The 18,888-nt window shown below is 39.1% G+C and overlaps 3 protein-coding genes across 3 annotated transcripts; 2 read left to right on the forward strand and 1 right to left on the reverse strand.

Moving 5' to 3' along the window:
- Positions 1-3,160: 3,160 nt before the first annotated feature.
- LOC103716305 lies at positions 3,161-4,082 on the forward strand. The gene is made up of 2 exons (XM_008804247.3): positions 3,161-3,456; positions 3,555-4,082. Exons 1-2 carry the CDS (start codon positions 3,278-3,280, stop codon positions 3,949-3,951), a joined length of 576 nt encoding a protein of 191 aa, XP_008802469.1. The 5' UTR covers positions 3,161-3,277; the 3' UTR covers positions 3,952-4,082.
- Positions 4,083-8,140: 4,058 nt separating this feature from the next.
- LOC103716304 (cation/calcium exchanger 4-like) lies at positions 8,141-10,819 on the forward strand. The gene has a single exon (XM_008804246.4). It carries the CDS (start codon positions 8,429-8,431, stop codon positions 10,379-10,381), a length of 1,953 nt encoding a protein of 650 aa, XP_008802468.2. The 5' UTR covers positions 8,141-8,428; the 3' UTR covers positions 10,382-10,819.
- Positions 10,820-13,840: 3,021 nt separating this feature from the next.
- Positions 13,841-17,518, reverse strand: LOC103716303 (protein YIF1B-B-like). The gene is made up of 5 exons (XM_039134354.1): positions 17,381-17,518; positions 15,074-15,246; positions 14,825-14,923; positions 14,561-14,712; positions 13,841-14,485 (listed from the first exon to the last, which is right to left on the reverse strand). The coding sequence occupies exons 2-5, from the start codon at positions 15,242-15,244 to the stop codon at positions 14,104-14,106; spliced, it is 804 nt and encodes a 267-aa protein (XP_038990282.1). The 5' UTR covers positions 15,245-15,246; positions 17,381-17,518; the 3' UTR covers positions 13,841-14,103.
- Positions 17,519-18,888: the final 1,370 nt, after the last annotated feature.

The raw sequence follows: 18,888 nt of genomic DNA on the forward strand, positions 1-18,888 counted from the left end.
TCTTTTTTTATTTATAGTGGTACTTAAAAATACCATTCTGAAGTGTGGATCCCGAATCACAAAACTTGCACCACAATAATGACCATCTTTATTGGAGTGCATGGAGGAGTTGACGAGTCTGACCAAGAGAAAGCAATGTCACGCTACAGATAGAGCGACTGTGGCTGGCTTCCTCCAAAGATTCTACAAGAAACTTATGTTGTCCAAAGAAGCTCTCTTTTCCTTCATTTTTAACCTTGATTGGTGTTGAACGAGCCATCATATTTGTTGCGACACTGGCTTTACTGTAGCCAATCCTTATCACGTAGTTGATAGGTGGCAAGTGTAGTATATCATGCAATCGAGCCATCCAAAGTATAGTTGACAGTGATCTAGATATGGAGTGTAACATTATGTCCTATTCACACCTGATTTCCCTCCCGCTGGGACACTATAAATATGGTGACAAGCTAGCATTTTCTTGGTTCAGAAATTTGATGTCTACTTGTATCTTCTTCAACTTTGATAGAAACGCATCCAATCATCTTATCCTGTCATGAAGTTGCTGAAAGGAACATGAACAGAAAGTTTAGACAATGTAACCTTTCTTTCAGCAATCCCATGGGGATGCAAATGGGCCTGGACGCAGCCAGCCTAACCTGGGCCTGTTAATTTTGAAAATGATGCAGCCTCATATCATCTCTTTTAATTCGAAACGATTGCCTGTTCTCATTTGATCAAGGAGTATTCCCAATCCTTCAAAAATGAAGGAGATCAAGCTGTTATGTTATTCAGAGGAGATTGAACCATGTGATCTCACCGAATGGGACCTAAAAGAAGGTATGGAATTAGAAGATTGAAAGAGGGATGGGATTAGAGTCTGAGTAATTTGAATTAGGATGTTTTCTCGGGAGATGTATAAATTGGGTTCACTAATAAGATGAGTGGAGGAGGAGGACAAGTGATTATAGACAGGTAGATAGGGGGAGGAGAAGGTTACATGCAACATAAGTGGCATGGTCAAATATATCTATCCTATTGCAGATATTTTTTGTTGGTTTTGATCTTTGACACATGTCTGCTAAAACCTTGGAAACTAATTAATAGTTATAATTTAGAGAACACGTGTTAGTCAATTGGATAGATCTCATTTCAAAAGGATACAGTACATGAAGGGTAGCATATCTGTGCACTTGAGGATCTCAACCTCATCGAATGTCGGAGAAGAAAAATAGATGGAAAGAGATGTCTAATATTATAGTAAAATTAAGTCGCAGCCTGTTCTCATTATATGGTTAGGAGGTGAAAGAGTAAAATTATATTTTGAATAATTCATGACGCCGCAATTATCTAGCCATATGCAAAAAAATTTGTTCCAATTGAGATCAAAACCTAATAAACATATATATATATATATATATATATATATATATATATATATATATATGTAGATTTTAAACAGATCATAAAAATTGATGACTCAAGATGCAAATCTAAAATTTAAATCATTGTGTATGATATAGAACACTTAAAATGTCTATATGTAGAAAATCATGTGTTTCATAGATTTCCAGCATACTCATCAAGTTGTCTTGGAGAAGTTGATGCATAAATGAGAAATTTTCAAAATCCATGGTTGTATATCTATGCACAAATTGATCTAGCATGAAGCAATAATTTCAGGTCAAGAAGAAAAAGAAGCTGAAGAAGCAATGACAACAATCCGGAAATAAGATGTAAGCTCTTTTTCGTAGGAGACTCTCGAAGTTGTTCCCCATCTGGAACAATTTTTTTTTCAAATAACCAAAAATAATGTTTCTTAGGTGATGTGATTTGCTATTTCACAAGGTTTTATTTAGACAATGTCCTCGACGCTTTTCAATGAGAGAAAAGAGAAAATCGTATGTTAAATATGATACATACTCGATCCATCTTAAGTAAAAGAAGGTTCCACTTACTATAGTATTATGTGGCATTACGAGATCCTCCATGCATTGTGCAAATTGCACCAACCTTCTGGTTCTATATATAAAAAACAATAGAAGTATGTATTAAATCAGATAAATTATTATCGACACTGCATGCACTAATACGGCCTTGCACGCAACTAAAATGGCTGCTGGTTTATGTAATAATGCATTGAGATGCAGACTTGTTTGTTGATAAACCAAGAGCATAACGTGTGTGAACAGATGAGCGCCCCCATCTGCCAAGGCTCTGACTCACTGAATCAAAATCCGACACGTTACCAATGACCCCCAACCCCCTACCCAGTCCTCTTACGTGTCCACTTGCCTATGGTGGATAAAGCCTGCCCTACCTTCCCAGGCGCAGCGGGAACGCGTTGCATCTTTCGCGTGAAAAAAATAGGAACTCCTTCGCACCTCCTGGCTATCTCAAAGTAAATTTCGACGGCAGTCAGCCAGTGGCGGCGCACGCCAGATCTCACAGTGGTCAGAGCAGAGTTGCAGGCAGCATGGGAGGGTATATCATATGCGTGGCAAGTACTTGGTGTGGAGCGGGTATGCCTCGAGAAAAATTCTTCTGTGGTTGTCGATTGGCTTCGAGGGACGGATCGGTTTGAGGATGGTCATCCCCTCATTCGGAAGATCCGTAGCGGTTGATGGGTGATGTTCAAATAAGACATGCGTTTAGAGAGGCGAACATGGCTACAGACTGAGTCGTCTTTTTTGTTGTCCGGTATTTCGGAGATTTTCTTTAGACGTCTGTATCAGACATTCACCCCTCTATATATCATTTACTTTTCTGCGATTTGGCAGGTTGTGCTCATATTAGATTAAATGACATGAGTAGCAGTTTTTACTATATATATATTAAAAAAAATACTCCATCCTTTGCACGGATCCACCGTTGGATCATCCACCGGTAGCATTGGGATCTGTGTAGGCGGAGTAGAGAGCGCTGTGAGAGCCGTACGATGGATGATCTACGCGCAAAGGGGAATCCTTGTTCAGCGCGAAAGATCCAACCCGTCGGTGGCGCCCCGCCTTCCTGAGAAAGCGCAGAGCACCAGTACGGCAATCGGGCGAGAGCTGACATCCTCATGGACCCTACCGCCAGCGTCCAATGCCAGCGCCTTTTGCTGACGTCGCACCCGCATCCCCGCCAATTAAGCACTTAAAAGCATTAAGGGCTTAGAACGAGAAAGATTGTTGTATCGACAAAATAGAACGGAAAGATGAGAGTTGGAGTGGGAGAGACCGAGAAGAGCAGGAATTTGAGTTGAAATCGAGGATCTTCCCAAAATTGGACCCGGTTGCATCCTATAATTGCGAGGATGGAGAATTCCCTCGTCGAAGAGGAGATCACAAGAAGTCGGCGGCCAAAGACGAGAGCGAGAGCGAGAGCGAAGCCTCCGCCGTCTGGAAGGGGCAGAGATAGCCGAATCGAATCCGTATCTCCGCCCGGTCTCGTGTCATCTTTCGAAAAAAATCGTGAGGAAAGCCTCAGGAATCGGTACGTTTCTAAAACTCGGGATGGAAAGAGCTTAGATATAGACCGAGTGATTTCTCTAGGTTGTTGTTTGATTTGGATGTTTCTGAGTTTGTCCTCAGGTCGGCGATGGTGATGAGCGTGGACCCGGCGGCGGGAGAGGTGGAGGTGGCGACGTGCGAGTTCTGCGGGCTGACGGAGGACTGTACCCAAGCGTACATCGCGCGGGTGCGGGAGAGGTACGGGGGGTTGTGGGTGTGCGGCCTCTGCAGGGTGGCGGTGGAGGAGGAGATCGAGCGGTCGGGGCGGCGGATGTCGAAGGAGGAGGCGATGACCCGGCACGCGAGCTTCTTGCGGAACTTCTGGGACGCCGCCGCGTCGCCGGTCAACCCGACGCATCTCCTCATCGCCGCCCTCCGGCGGCTCCTCCGCCGGATCCTTGACTCGCCGCGGACACCCGACGGCCCGCACCGGTGGGTGGAGGTCGCCGGCGCCGCCCTCGCCCGCTCCGGAAGATGATTCAACTTTCAAGATTAAGATACCGGTGAATGGAATGTTTTATGAAAAAAAAAATAGTTCTTGTTCTCTTGTCAGTACCTCTAGTTTATGGTTAGACTTTCATCTTTAAATAAAATTTAGTTCTTTTGAGAGTTAGAGTTTCATATTTTAAGAAATTTTAGTTCTTTTGAGACTCAATTCTCTTATCTTCTACTTGGAAGAATTCTATTTTCGAATTGGGGGTGAAGATTTTTTGACAGTGTGCTGAAAGCATGAAGTAAGAGGCAAAGCGATGGAGTTTGAGACATGGAGCACTGGAGCAATAAAAAAGAACAGAGCTAAGAAAAACTCAGAAAGAGAATAGATTGCCAATGAGAGTTTTTTTTTTTTTTTTCCAATGCTGGCACTCATCTTGGAGTTTTCCAATGTGTTTGCTGCTGCTGCTTGGTGATGATCAACTTGGTTCAGAAAAATTAAAAAAAGACAAAAAAGCTGCAGATTAGCTTTACATGGTCTCCTTGTAGAGGTGATTAAGATATTTAATCAAGTGATTGATATAAGATGAAGCTAAAATTCTTATATTGGAGACTAAATTCTCTGTTTAGTAGTTAAGTACAAATCATTGGACATAGAGATTAGGATATTGGGCTTGATATATGTTGGTTTCAAATATTCATGGGGCCAATTACATATCACACATTGAGATATATCGATGTATATCATATGGCACGCACGTTTCATTTGCAACACCTCAATTGTTGGGAGGCATCCCATATTTGGTTGTGGTTGAGGCTCTCCGTAAACCCTAATCATTTAGAAAAGAAGGTTTCTCCATGGTTGCTCTTAACTAAAAGTATCGCCGGTAAAGTTCTGTCATCGAACACACAGTTTCACAATTTGATCCCCACATGTTCCTCGTTTATTTCATGATATTTTATTTTCAAATTTTATAGGATGTATTCATATTAGAATGGTATGATTTTTTCATTCTATCAAAAAAAAAAAAAAAAAGATTTCAAAAGAAGATATAACTGTCTATGCTTTCATAACCTATGATATCCAATAAGGCCTCTATCTTTCCAAAGTAGTCGGCAGTGATTAACATCTTGCCTCCTTAAGCCAACAAAAAATATTTGTTCAATAACCTAGTAAGCACTTTTTGTCATTGCATTCAAAAGTAGCAGTTCCCAAGCCTAGGTAACCTCTGTATTTGAAATTGATTTACCAAACCTAATCATATTAACCTACTACAATGTTCTCATTTTTGCTCCAAGTAAATCCCCACTTCATTAGGGATAATGCAAGGAAAATAAAGCTACCTTGTGACTCATCATGCAATCATTATTAACTAAACAATCCAATCATCCCTAGCTCATGTTAGTTAAAAATCCTTTCAGTCAATCTCTATTTGTCAATGCCTTGATCCTCAATTATTCCAAAATTATCACAAACCACATACCATGGTCTTCATTCATAAATACATGGAGTAGTCTGAGTGGTTGCAATTTGCACCGAGTAATTCCTTTTGAATGTCCCATTGATGGATCCACGTCAGCATGGGACCCACTTGATGTAGATACGAAAACCTTCCCCTTGGACATGTATCCATTATTATATGTGGCGGTCCTCGCGTAATAATGGGGATTTATTTCATTCGGAAGACGGACTTCAAACCTTCTAAGTTCCAACTACGTTCAAAAGAACCGCATCCAGCTTTTATGATCGTATCATTAATGCCACTGGTGAATTAATTGAGTTTCTAAAGATGAGCTATTCTACTGATCATTTCACGAGACTATGACTATCTAAGTTTTTGAGATCTTTTAAGTGTGAAGCTAATTTGAGTTAGTTCCGAGATATAAAGAATTCTGGTTTCTTGTCTCACTAGGCATGTTTCCAAAAACTTTTCTTGGTGAAAGCTATATGCAAAACCATGTCATTGGTCAATCTTATATAAAAATTTTCAATATTTAATTGAGAGGATGTTTCAAACCATCAAGCTAGTAGTTGGCTGGAGGTTGGAGGTGAGAAGATTGAAGTGGTAATGAAACTTGAGAGATGTTTGATTAGCGCTATGTTAAAGTTCACGAGTAGCATTAGAGGTTGCAGGTAATAAAATGATTGAAATCATACTACGACTTTTTAAACTCGTGGCTGCCAAGTCTGCAAAGCTTGATTCTTTCGTTCATGTCATGTATAATAGGAATTATCTGTTCAAAAATTAGGACCTGTTTGGTACTGCTGTTGTTTTTCAAGTTTTTGTTTCCCATGAATTAGTGACATACTTCATAGAGCTTGATTTTGGAGACAACATTTGCACAGAAATTCGATCATTCCTTGCTTTTATGTTATTTTTTTTTTGTTTTGACACCAAAAGCTCTAAAAGTTTTATACATAATTTCAGAACCAAGGGTTCCATGAATGTTCTTCTTTAGTCCATTACAATCTTTTTCTTGAAATTTTAAAAATAAAATAAAAGCCAAACGAGCGCTTAGTTGTTCATATAAATTGATATCAAGCAAAACGCAAAAGATCACTATAGGTTATTAATTAGGAAAAACACTTGTTTAGAGGATCTATTAAAATAAATTCTAGGTAAAATGCAACTAGAATCACAAATTACAAGTTCAACATTAAAGTTGGAAGAAGCAGTGGAAAACCAAGAAAAATTAAGCATATACCAAAAGTTCAGGCAGAAACAGAAAACTATGAGAATCATATAAACATAAAAATTGATCTAGTGGTATGCCATTCTATGGAAGATTATGTACAGGAAAAGCAAGAAATTGCCTCAACAATATCAGTCCAAGAATTTTTAAAAGATGGTCTTTTTGAGATGTAAATTATTATCAGGGATAGCTAAATCCTAGAATTTCATTTTTGGCTTTTAATTTTAAGGGATGGAAGGAGGTATATAATTGAGTCCTAAAAGAGAGATTCAAAGGCCTTGTACTTATTTGGGCACAAGGTGGTAGGAATCTTAGGCAAAACCTAAATTAGCCATTGCTCTGCTAGACTTTATATGATCTTTGTTTTTATCACATAAATCACCATTCCTATTAAATTTTAAAAATTTTAAAGCACCATAACAAGCATCAAACCCTTGATTTCCTCCAACTTAAATTATGTATGACTACCTAAAGTAAACCTTAATTTGACTTACATGTTCAAGGCTTATTTGGTAGGCATAATTCGAGATCTTATTGGAGTACTTTACATTCATACAGAGAAAAAGGCCGCAGAGCTGAATGCAATTTTCCATTTGTTTCCATTTTTTTTTGGTGATATTCCATTTGTTTCCATTTGAACATGATTGTGGCATGGCATCGAAAAATGCCACCAAAACCTGGCGAATTGCACCAAGCCTCATGCATCGCACCATCGCCTCATACCACGCCATGTTGAAGACTTAACGGCAGGAGTCTTCTCAGAATTAACATACTTCATTCATCACACGCCCAAATAATAGTAAGCTACGTTGTCTTTGCAATGGAGGAATTGAAGTCAAGTAAAAGCATGCAGCCTATCCTGGGGTCAGAATCGGCTTATTGAAACCATGAGTCCTATATTTTCTTCACAAGATAAACGAAGAAGACCAGAAACAAATCATTCACAGGGAATGACAGTGGTTGAAGTTATAATAAGTTTAATTATGAGCATGACTTGAAAAGCATAACGAGCTATAATGAAATGGTAGTGGTTGCATATGGAGTAGCAACAACAATACTGTATCTTTGTGGATTGTAGCCATTTGCCACTACGTGTTTTATATGACAAGAAAGAAAGATTAGCAGCTAGTTCCTTCAATTTTGAAAAGAACTGCATTAATGATCTGAACCTATATAAGGATTAAAGGATGCGATTCACAATTGGTATGATTTGTTATCCTGATTGCACCTAAAACTTGCCTAAGAATGTAAGGATTTAATTGGTATTAAATCAATCCTAATATATATATATATATATATATATATATATATATATATATATATATATATATATATATATATCTCAAGCGATTCATTTTAAATAAAGCAAAATCTTACTCAATTTTTTTTTTGGGCTTCTCAAGATCAGCGAGCTCCCAATAACTTGGGCCGAGGCCCTATCTCTTGGCCCAGACCACAAGACCCATGGAATTCAGGGTTCTGCTCGCCGACGCGTAATAATACCATCCTAACCTTTTTAGGCCTTACACGCGAAGCGCGCGAGGGAAGATGCGTACGTTACCGATCCGCTTCGTCCGTTTCGACTCAGCGAGAAGCTTCGCTGCTCGTCGTCAAGGTACGGTTCTCACGAAATCCCAAATCCATCCCAAACCCTCCTTCTTGTACTGCCCTAAAACCCTAAATTTCCCATCGAATCCTCTCTATTCCCAAAATTTTTACGCTGGCCACATCGGACGATCCTCCAATTCGAACCTCTCAGTTCGTTTGTGTTCTCATGTATCCAAAACCTAGATCTCCGAGTTAGGGTTATCGGGGAATCGGCTGGAGCTATGGAAACGGACGTGATCATCAGGCGCCATGGTGGATTTCGTGCGGTCTTCCATGGTTTTTGTGCTCTGGTGCTGCTCTTATTCTTCTACAACAGAGACGACGTTCTCCGGAACCCTTTCCTCCGTCAAAACTCCAGTTTCCCCTCTCCTTGGGTTTCAAAATCCAATCTTTTTCCTCATCGGCGGATCGCCGAGGTGCCTCTGACCAATTCAACCAAGGGGGTTGTGCAATTTGATGGGATGAATGAGAATTCGGAATCCTTTGGGAATCCGACGGAGGCGTGCGCTGGACTAGCCCAGCACGAGGGTTTTGCCACCCAGTGTGATTTCTTGAAGGCTCGTCGGCGGTGCCATTCCGGTGGATTCATCGATTACCTCACTTTCTTCTACTGCGATTGCGAGAAATTTCGTGTTCTGGGCTTCGCCATGCTTGCCCTCTGGCTAGCAGCTCTGTTTTATATGCTGGGAAACACGGCTGCCGATTACTTCTGTTGTAATCTAGAGAAGCTCTCCAGCTTACTGAAGCTTCCTGCGACCGTTGCCGGGGTCACCCTCCTCCCACTCGGGAATGGTGCTCCTGATGTCTTTGCTAGCATAGCGTCTTTTGTAGGGACCGGCACTGGGGAGGTGGGTCTCAATAGTGTATTGGGTGGCGCAGTCTTTGTTACTTGCATAGTTGTCGGGACTGTTTCGCTATGTGTTGCGGAGAAGAATGTTCAGATTGATCGGAAATGCTTCATCCGGGATATTAGCTTCTTCCTGTTGATGTTGGTATCTTTGTCCATGATCTTGATTGTTGGGAGGGTGCCTGTTTGGGGAGCAATCATGTTTGTTTCAATTTATGTGGTTTATGCATTCACCGTGGCGGCAAATGAGATGCTGAGGAAGCATGCTCGGATGTTGAAGTTGGATATCGTGACACCTTTGCTTCCGGTTAGAGGGGGCATCTTTTCTCATAGTGTTGAAGAGGATGAATCTATTTACAGCTCTCTTCTGGAAGAAGATATTGACAATGAAACGCCGCAGTTGCATACTTCATTACCTCAGTGGATGTGGGCATCACATGTGGCTATTTATTCGAATCAGGGTAGCAGGGCTAATTCATTTGAGAATGCCAGGCCTTTATGGGGTTGGAGTGATGAAGTAGAGGTGGAAACCTCGTTTTTCTCTTGTTCTAACTTAGTTTTTTGGATGGAGATGCCTCTGTCTATTCCGAGAAGGTTAACAATTCCAATTGTTGAGGAAGAAAGGTGGTCAAAAGGATATGCAGTTGCCAGTACTTTTTTAGCACCTCTTCTGTTGACATTTCTCTGGAACAGTTGTGGAAGTGAGGGCTCCAAAGTCAGCGTGGCTGCTTATGTTGTAGGTGGTATCATTGGTGTTGCACTCGCTGTTCTTGCTTTCCTATACACGAACACTGATCGCCCACCAAGAAGGTTCTTGTTTCCATGGGTAGTAGGAGGTTTTATAATGAGCATAGTGTGGTTCTATATTGTTGCTAATGAGCTAATTGCGCTTTTGGTGGCCTTGGGCGTAATCTTGGGCATCAATCCATCTATTCTTGGATTGACAGTATTGGCATGGGGTAATTCAATGGGTGACTTGATGTCAAACGTTGCTTTGGCTCTGAATGGAGGGGACGGAGTGCAAATTGCCATGTCGGGATGCTATGCTGGGCCCATGTTCAACACACTTGCTGGTCTGGGGATGTCAATGTTGCTTAAAGCATGGTCGACGGCGCCTGCTTCATATGAACTCCCACATGATAGGTCCTTGGTTTATACAGTAGGTTTTCTTATGTCAGGACTCATCTTGGCTCTTGTTATTTTACCACGGAGTGACATGCGCCCGAACAAGATGCTGGGTTATGGCCTCATTTCTCTTTATCTGATATTTCTCTCTGTTAGGGTGATCTATGCAATGGGAGTCTTATCCTTGGCTGGTTTGCATTGATTCTCTATAGTGCTATCAGGGAATCGAACATGAATCCCTTGAGGGAACACTCAGGATGCACTTAACATGAGCAGGAAAGGTATGATTCGATGGAACTTTGTATTGTTGATCATGTTAGATCATGTTGTACTGAGGCCATGAATCAAAAACTGGCAGCAGCTACCGAGCCACATATACATAACAAAATTGAGAGTTGTATAGATTTATTTGAATCACATCTGATTTTAGTTTTCCTCCGATCTACACATTTGTCATGGCTTAATGGGTGTTCTAATTGCTGCACTTGTTGTGGGCTGGTTAGCTGGTTAGTTTGTAGATAAACAACTCTTTCTCAGTGCTGACCTATGAGGCCTGGTTTGTCTTTTTATCCTATATTGTTCTCATGTAAGATTGTAGTTTTCTTGGATTGTTTTTAATTTAGTGGCTTTTGTTTAGTTAGAACTTCCATCTTGATTATTGTAGCAGTGATCTTCTAAGGATCAAGTCAATATTTTGCCTGCCAAATAGGTCCATTTTTCAGCAAAAAATCAAGATAAATGCTCTTTGGTTTTACCTTGCTAACAAATTGAGCTTTCTAGCTGACTAAAGCAAATATCATTTTCAGGAACTTCATGTTTAAATGAAACATTGATTGGTCATGCATAATGAAGCACAATGCATCATTTTTATATTCTCTAAGAAAGTTATATTGTTTGTGACTTTCATCTTATAAATAGGAAAGGCTTTTAAACTGGAATGTCGAAGTAGCATGTATCTTTATCTGTTGGTGTTACTTTGTGGATAATTGTGATACTTATACATGGAAGTTAAAAAAAACTTCTACCTTGTTCACTTTTTTTGTAATAGCACTCACTGGAGGCAATCACCTTCGACTTGTTGAGGGCCAGACATCTAACTTAATTGTGCTCTATCTGATTTCAATATGGTGATGAAAATCTTCAATTGAGAGCTAAGATCTTCTCTTATGGGTTGGCAAAAACAGAGAAAATTATTTGCAGAATTGTTGAAATGCGTGTAACAGTGGGATGAGAAACGAAAATGATGATTTAACCATACATATATTAGAGTTAACTTTTTGATGCAGTCACGATCAAAGAGTGCATGGTTGGGTCAGAAAGGAAGATTAGTTGTAATTGAAATGCCAATTTTTAGTTTTATTTGCTGCCCTTGCGGTGTTTTTAGGAATCCATTCATATAATTTGTCAATATTTTGTCTTTTTAAAGAGTTTTTTAGTGGTTAATTATGAATAGTTGCAAATAAAGATCTCTCTTTCATGCAAACGTGCACGCTCTTGTGTTGGGCATGCTCTTAAATAATATATCGGACAGATATTAAAACAATACTTGAAGTATTATTTTTTTCATCTTGGTCAAATAATTTTTTAAATTATTATTCGAAAGTGAATCAATTCTGATTTATTCAATTATTCTTGAATTGTATACGAATTTTATGATTTATTCATAAATTATTTATAATTACTAAACAATATATATATTACAAATTAATGATCTCTTATATTGTTGTTAGTGGTGATATTTTTTGCTATTGTTTTTTGTTCTTGCATCTTCCATACTTATTTCTAATTAAAAATTATAAATATTTTAGAAAGATCTTTTTTAAATTTTATTTTTTTTCAATTTTTATTTAATCGTTACCTTCTTGTTTTAGTACTTTCATGTCTGTTAAAATAGATGTCTTACTTGCTACGACCCCCTTTTGAGCTGGTGTGTTTCTATTACTCCTTGTCTGCTAACATTACACAGCAAGCCAGACACTATAACAATGGGAAAGCTACGCTCGATCTAACAAAGCGAGTTATTAATTTATTTTATTTTTTTTCTTGGTATTACTAATTTAATTATTTTTCATAAGTAATAAATTTCTAAGCCAAATCGTCCACGGCATCATGGAAAGAAGCAGTACAGAAATAAATCAACACCTTTCATGAACCTTGATATTTTACATATATTACTTTTCCACAGCATTTTTGCATGAGCAAGTATACCATGGCAAGTATACTTCTATATATTTAGTATGAATATATCCCATAAAGTTAGTAAATAAAATATTCCAAAATAGAAGTGTCCTTTCAATCTATGATTGGAACCCATGCAAGATTTGTGCAAAATTTAAATTAAAAAAACAAATGGAAAAGCAATAGCTTCAGATTACAAAAGGTTGACACGAAGGAGCATTGTTTCTAATAATTTTAAATCGAAATCAAACCATTCATACAGGATGATAACAAAACAAGAATGGATTTAGTAAGGTTAATAAATTTGTTTAATGTTGCTTTTTTAATTAGACAAGATGGACTCGTTTAGACTGATCCTAACACCCAAGTTACATTACCCCGATGGCCTTTGCACGTTTTTTAACCAATCTTGAGAGAGAGAGAGAGACACAGAGAGATAGGCCAGCTGGTCCAGTATCTAATGGGCGTATATTGGATCGATCAGGCCTATGAACACCTTGGGGTGGAGGTTTGCAGGACTATCTATACAATTAAATACTAACTTCTCCCTTTGTCTACGGCTATCTTCATCTTTGTATTCTTCTGACCCAAGATGAGGCAAAGAAAGCATGAAAAAAGAGGAGAAAGAGGCTGGCCAAACAACCATTCTGATGGGAAAAAAGGAGCCCTTATATTGATGGTTCCTTTAATAAAGCTGTGATAATTATCATTATCTCTGATATTGAAGTTATAGATGTTGAAATCCATCCTCCATTAACTAGAGCATATTTGATCGTTGTCCTTAAATGGCTTAAATCTTCTACAGTGTTTAGGTTTACCTCGCTATTTCATTGGATTGTTAAATACTTTAAAATCAATCGTAACGAATCGTAACGAATTGTAGCCAAAGGTCACCGGGATCTTGATGAGTTCTCTTTTCTTCTAAAAAATTTTACAATAACCTCCAACAAAATCACACCTGCCGTAACATAAAACTCTAGCACGCTTTTAACAAATTTGAGACCAAAACACCAATTGGAGGTGCATAACAAGTAAAATCAAAAATGTAAAGAACGTAGAAGTTCTCACAGACACCATGAGTTCTTCGTAACTTGAACTAGATTACCTCAGACCACACTGCCACTAGAATTCAATTCCATGGTGATACAGATTATAGCATATTTTCCTTCTTTTGGTGAAAAGGGATTTGCATGAATCCAATCTCTGAATTCAGAATCTAGTATGTTTTTCATCCATGCCATCACTCTGCAGCAGCAACCAGAAGGGACATTTTTTTTTTTTTTGCTACATACCAGAAAGGACAATTTCAAAATGCTAGACCCAGAACACGAGATAGTTGTAAATGCTGGAGTAGCATTTATCTTCAATCATCTTAAACAGCCACTTTATTGCACACTTTGCTGGGAGATACTAGCCCTTATATAGACAACTGTCCATTTAATTAAATCAGCATTCATTTACACATAATGCAATACCCAGAACATATCAAAAGATTTCTTTTCCAAATCCCAAATTTGAACCTGCTATTAAGGCAATGGACAAGCTAGAAAACAATTACATTAGAGAATACAACACGCAATGGACTCAGTTATAGCCCGATCTTTCATTAGCAACATCTACCTGCATGTACACTATGATTATCTACAATAATCTAACAGGACACGACACATACACAAACAGAGAGAGAGAGAGAGAGAGAGGATTATTATTACAGATCATCTGAACGAAGAGGTCAATACAAACATGTCACATTCCAAAATTGCCAAGCCAGAAGAACAACGGGAATTGAGCAATGGCCATGAAAAGTAGTAGATAGTGTTGCCTGCTCGAGCGCTTCTCGTAGCTCCTCATCTCTGTGAAGATAACCCTCTTCATGGTCTTCACTAAAAACACCCCCATGCACATGCTCACCCATGGCATCAGAAAATAATATGAGTAACTCCATAAGATCCTTGCGAGCATAGCCAAGGACAATCCTGTGAAAGCATAGCCACCGTATGCCACAATATCAAGAAGCGGGGCCTCCCCACCACCTAATGAATATAGCAAACCTTTTAGGAGGGCAACCTGCATAAACCACCCAGCCAATCCCCTCGTGAACTGTAAACTCAAAGCTTCTGGACTGAACCTGCAAGAGATTTAACTACGATCAGCCACTGCTGTTGCTTGAAGATGCAAGGCAATGCCAGAATACACGACTTACTTTCCCATAAGACCGAATGAGAAGCCCGCAAGAATAATATAGGTACCAAAGGCCATGAAAGGGATGTATAGATCTGGGGCATTTATATCATAAATTGGAGGTTTATATGAAAGCCTACCTCCAACTGGCTCAGTTATCCTGGTCCAATGACCCTGGATGAAACAGAACATAGCAAAAACAGAAATTACTTTTGTAAGCTTGTTAAGAAGAAAGAGAAGCAATCAATTAGGAAAGCGACAGTAATGAAGAGAATAGTGAGTTTACCCTGTGCAGGAATGGAAATAGGACCACTTTCAACTTATTCCTCACATACTGGTCATTCACTTGAAAATAATACTGAGGATTGGAGAAATACTTGCTAATCTGTTACATTTGAGGCCAAAAGTTAGAAAATATAATGGCATGTTGCATTGTTTATAGTGCCTACAAATAACTCCGAAGGCAAAAGAGAGGCTATCAACTTATTTACAATGCATTGTACTAATGTGAATTCTCTGTTTGCATATTCCATACATTGCTTTGCATGAATTCAGAGCTCGAGCCCAAGAATTTTTCTCCATATGCCCCCAGGCCACCTCGGATAAGTCCAGATCCAGCCCCATAGAATGCATTGCCAAATGGGTTTGGTTGAGGATTTAATGGAGGTCTCTGCATCCCAGCCTGATTGCCCAGATTATCATACATGGCTGCAGATGACAGCAGAAGTAGTTGTCCAGCAGATTTAAACACAATTATGACTAAACAACACATCATACAGAAAAAGGACATAAATACAAAAATCGCTAGTGTTAATCAAGATTTTTTATTGACAAATATTATAAAACCACACTACATCATAAGCAGATTAAAATTACAGTTGAAAAAATTGCAGCTGCCTAGTGGTCAATCAAGGCAGGCCCAATTTGGGCCTAACTAAACTTTGACTAGTGGGCGATATTTCAGTCCCAAAACAGGACCTCCTCAGATCAGGTTGGCTGTAGTTTAATAAACAGCTCAACTCAACCCCACTAACAAGACCAAAAGAGTTAAGAATTTCAAGGCCGGCTCATTAAAAATAAGGTGGCCCCCCACCAAACCAAGCACATCATAATTGGACTGTGTCCAAGTCAATAATCTAGACATGAAACCATTTTGAAGCCCTTTTGAGGCATGCAAGGTTCTGAACCGCCTTGAACCAATCCATATTATCCTTATTTCTTCATTGAAAGAGGTTGAATGAAACAAGGAAAGAAGGACAATTACTCCGCCATGTACTACGACAAGGATATGGGAACAAGGGGATAATTTTCAGATTCTTGATTGATGGTTTGGTATTGGATAATAAAAAAAATGTTTAATGGGCTAGGTCAATTATAATATCATGCTTTATTCAAGATTGCATATATCACAAAAACATAAAGAGTCAGTGCTAAACTTATGAATAACCCACAAAGAGATCCACATGAAACAGGGTTGAGGCCAATAAAGTTACTGGTTTTCCTAACTAGGCACTAATTCTGTTCTGTATGATTTTTCTGACTTGTCCACTAATTTAGTGTTTTTTAAGAGCAAAGATAAAGGGACAGGAACAAAAAACAATACTTTCAATAACTCACAAGTGCCAACTAATATTCAGCAAAACTAAGGCCCACAAAACTTCAAAGCCCGTAGAGAGATTGAGGCCAAAGCCAATAGGGGAAGGCCCAATTTTCAACAAACAGCAAGCATCAGGATGTCTGGCACCTCATCTTACTACATTATCTCCCATCCAAGCATCAATTTCTCTGTTAGGTTTATCACTATCCCTTGCCCACCGACCACAACAGTTCCTCCAGGTTTTCCTCTAGAAGAGCTAAGGAAAAGAAAAGGATATTCTAGCTCTAATAGTTTCCTGCTTAAATCATACACAGATTGATGTCTTTCAAAAATGTTTTTAAGATCCATAAAAATTCCTTAGGCCCTGCTTAAGACTGCAATGTTCAAACCAACCGATCTAGCCAAGCCATACAAAACAATCAACAGAATCTATGAAAGGATGAACGAAACTGGGACACAAGTTTTGAAAGTTAAATCAAATCCACATCTCGATTGTGCATGTCAATGGGTAAGCACACTATACAGAAGTCTAAACACTTCATATCTCTAGAAACACCGTAATGGGAGATTTAAACCAGCCCCCTTCTCCACTCGAAAATTGATCGAATAATGGCATCCCCGCATCCACTTCTGTTCTGAAATCTCCCTTGTGCTTGGGAAACTTGGTCACCCATGCAATCAGTTCAGAGGGAATTTAAGTGCCGAAAAGCCGATTTGCCATGATTTCGCGCCATCACTGCCTAGCTCAATCAGCGCATAATTAACCATTGCCTCTTATAATTCCAAGGAGGAATCCTATTTTCTTATGCATTGCAGAAGCCCACAGATAATGTTTAATAAATTGGCCGGAATAACAGAAAAATAACAATAACAGGCCGATATTAAGAACCGAATGGGATAGAGATGCACAAAAGTATAGAATCTTTGGTCATTGATGTTAACCTAGCCAGTAAAGAGCCGAACTTTTTATGAAGAAACATCATCTATCCAGATGCTTTTATCCAAAGATTTGAGTTTTCGATTGAAAAATGCTACTTTTGATAGTCGGAAGCGATCAATTTGATCCAGACAATAACGGATTCAGCACAAAACTCGTAGCTCAATAGATCAATCCATAAAGAGGCAACGACAATCAAGGTCATAACTGAAGAAGATAAAATCGAAACATTTGAACAAGGTTTGGATTAGATTGATCTAACCGAGAGAGAGAGAGAGAGAGGTAGCAATTGGAGATGGAAGGCGTACCTCCAGAGCTTGGGCGAGGCCAGATGGGCGATTCGAAGCGGAACGAAGAGGCGAAGACGAAACCCTAGACGGCGTAGCGACCAAGTGGGTGTCCGTATAAGGGATTTCTTTTGCCATGGAGGCGGGACGGGTTGAGACGGGTTGATCCGTGACTTGGATGCTAGTATGAGTTGGCTCCGTGGCCAATGGACTCAACTCGTCCCGGTCGAACCGGTCTTAACCTGTCCGGAAGAACCACTCCAACAAAAAATATTGGAACAAAATAAAATAATTTTCTTACAAAAATGTTTCACTAATCACTATTCTATTCTTTTTCATTTAAATTTGATATTAGTCATAATAAAGAATTAGCATCTAATTTCCAATTCCTTTTAGGGGCGTAACTCAGGTTCTTTAGGTTAAGTAATAATGAGTCGGGTTAATAGCAAACTGAACCCAACCCAACTTGATCTCCCGAGCTACTCTAATCTAACCCAATCCAATCCCATCATAAGATAAATTTATACAGAGTAGGACTGTGTCACGTTAATTGAGTTAGATTTGGTTAAATAGGAATCCCACAAAATACCACTATGTTATAAACCAAGTTTTCTTCATTACCTAAGGAAAATTGTTAATGACCTAGTATAATTAATCAATTTGTTCAAAAAAAAGAGAGAGAACGAAATCTGGTATTCTATGTGTTGCCGCATAAGAGGAAACTCTGGGATTGGAGGAAGCAAACCTGAGCCTTATGCAAATTCCTTTATTAGGAGACCAAAAGTTCTGGTTTTCATTCTTGAGTGTTACATCTTGTTTTTTTTTTTTTTCCCTTTTCTTTTGAGGGGGGCTTGAGCGTTGCATCTTCAAAAATTTGCACATATAATTATAATAAAGGTGGATCCCCCTCACTCGTTCTCTCTCTCAAATAAAAATAAGAAATTTAATATGCAAAAACACTGAACTAAAGATAAAGAAATAAATTTTGTAGAGAAGTTATAAAGCATTCATATTTGATTGTTTATGTGGATAAAGTATGACCAATATACAACCCTTAGTATGTGACTAAGTTTGTAATTTTAAATGGAGTCCAAGGTTTTTTTGGATTACCAGCAAATCCAGGTTGTAAGGCTTCTTTGCTACCTGAATTCTGAAGACCGAACAATGCAGCGTTCAATTCGCTGGCATTTTGATAAAGAAACCAAACTCCATGGCTCTCAACTCTCAACCTCTCATTCCTCGGTCTTCAACTTGGCATCGGTCTGACGCAGGCCAATCCTGCTGCCTTCTTTTTCTATCCCTTTTTTTTGGGTACAATTTTCTATCCGTTACAATTCAAAAATTCAATTCTCCTCCCTGACGCTGCTCCAGTCTCCCTACGAGGCAGGGCAGAGCAGACCAGAAGAAAACTCAGAGAAGAAGCATCACCTTTGCTCTCTTCCCCACAAAGAGGCAAAGGGACTCTGGAGGACCGTTTGCTTTCTTCCCTTCCACAACCTCACTCTCCTTTCTCTGTGTCAAGCTTTCCC

This window comes from Phoenix dactylifera, chromosome 15 (assembly GCF_009389715.1).
Source record: "Phoenix dactylifera cultivar Barhee BC4 chromosome 15, palm_55x_up_171113_PBpolish2nd_filt_p, whole genome shotgun sequence".
Taxonomy (NCBI): Eukaryota; Viridiplantae; Streptophyta; class Magnoliopsida; order Arecales; family Arecaceae; genus Phoenix; species Phoenix dactylifera.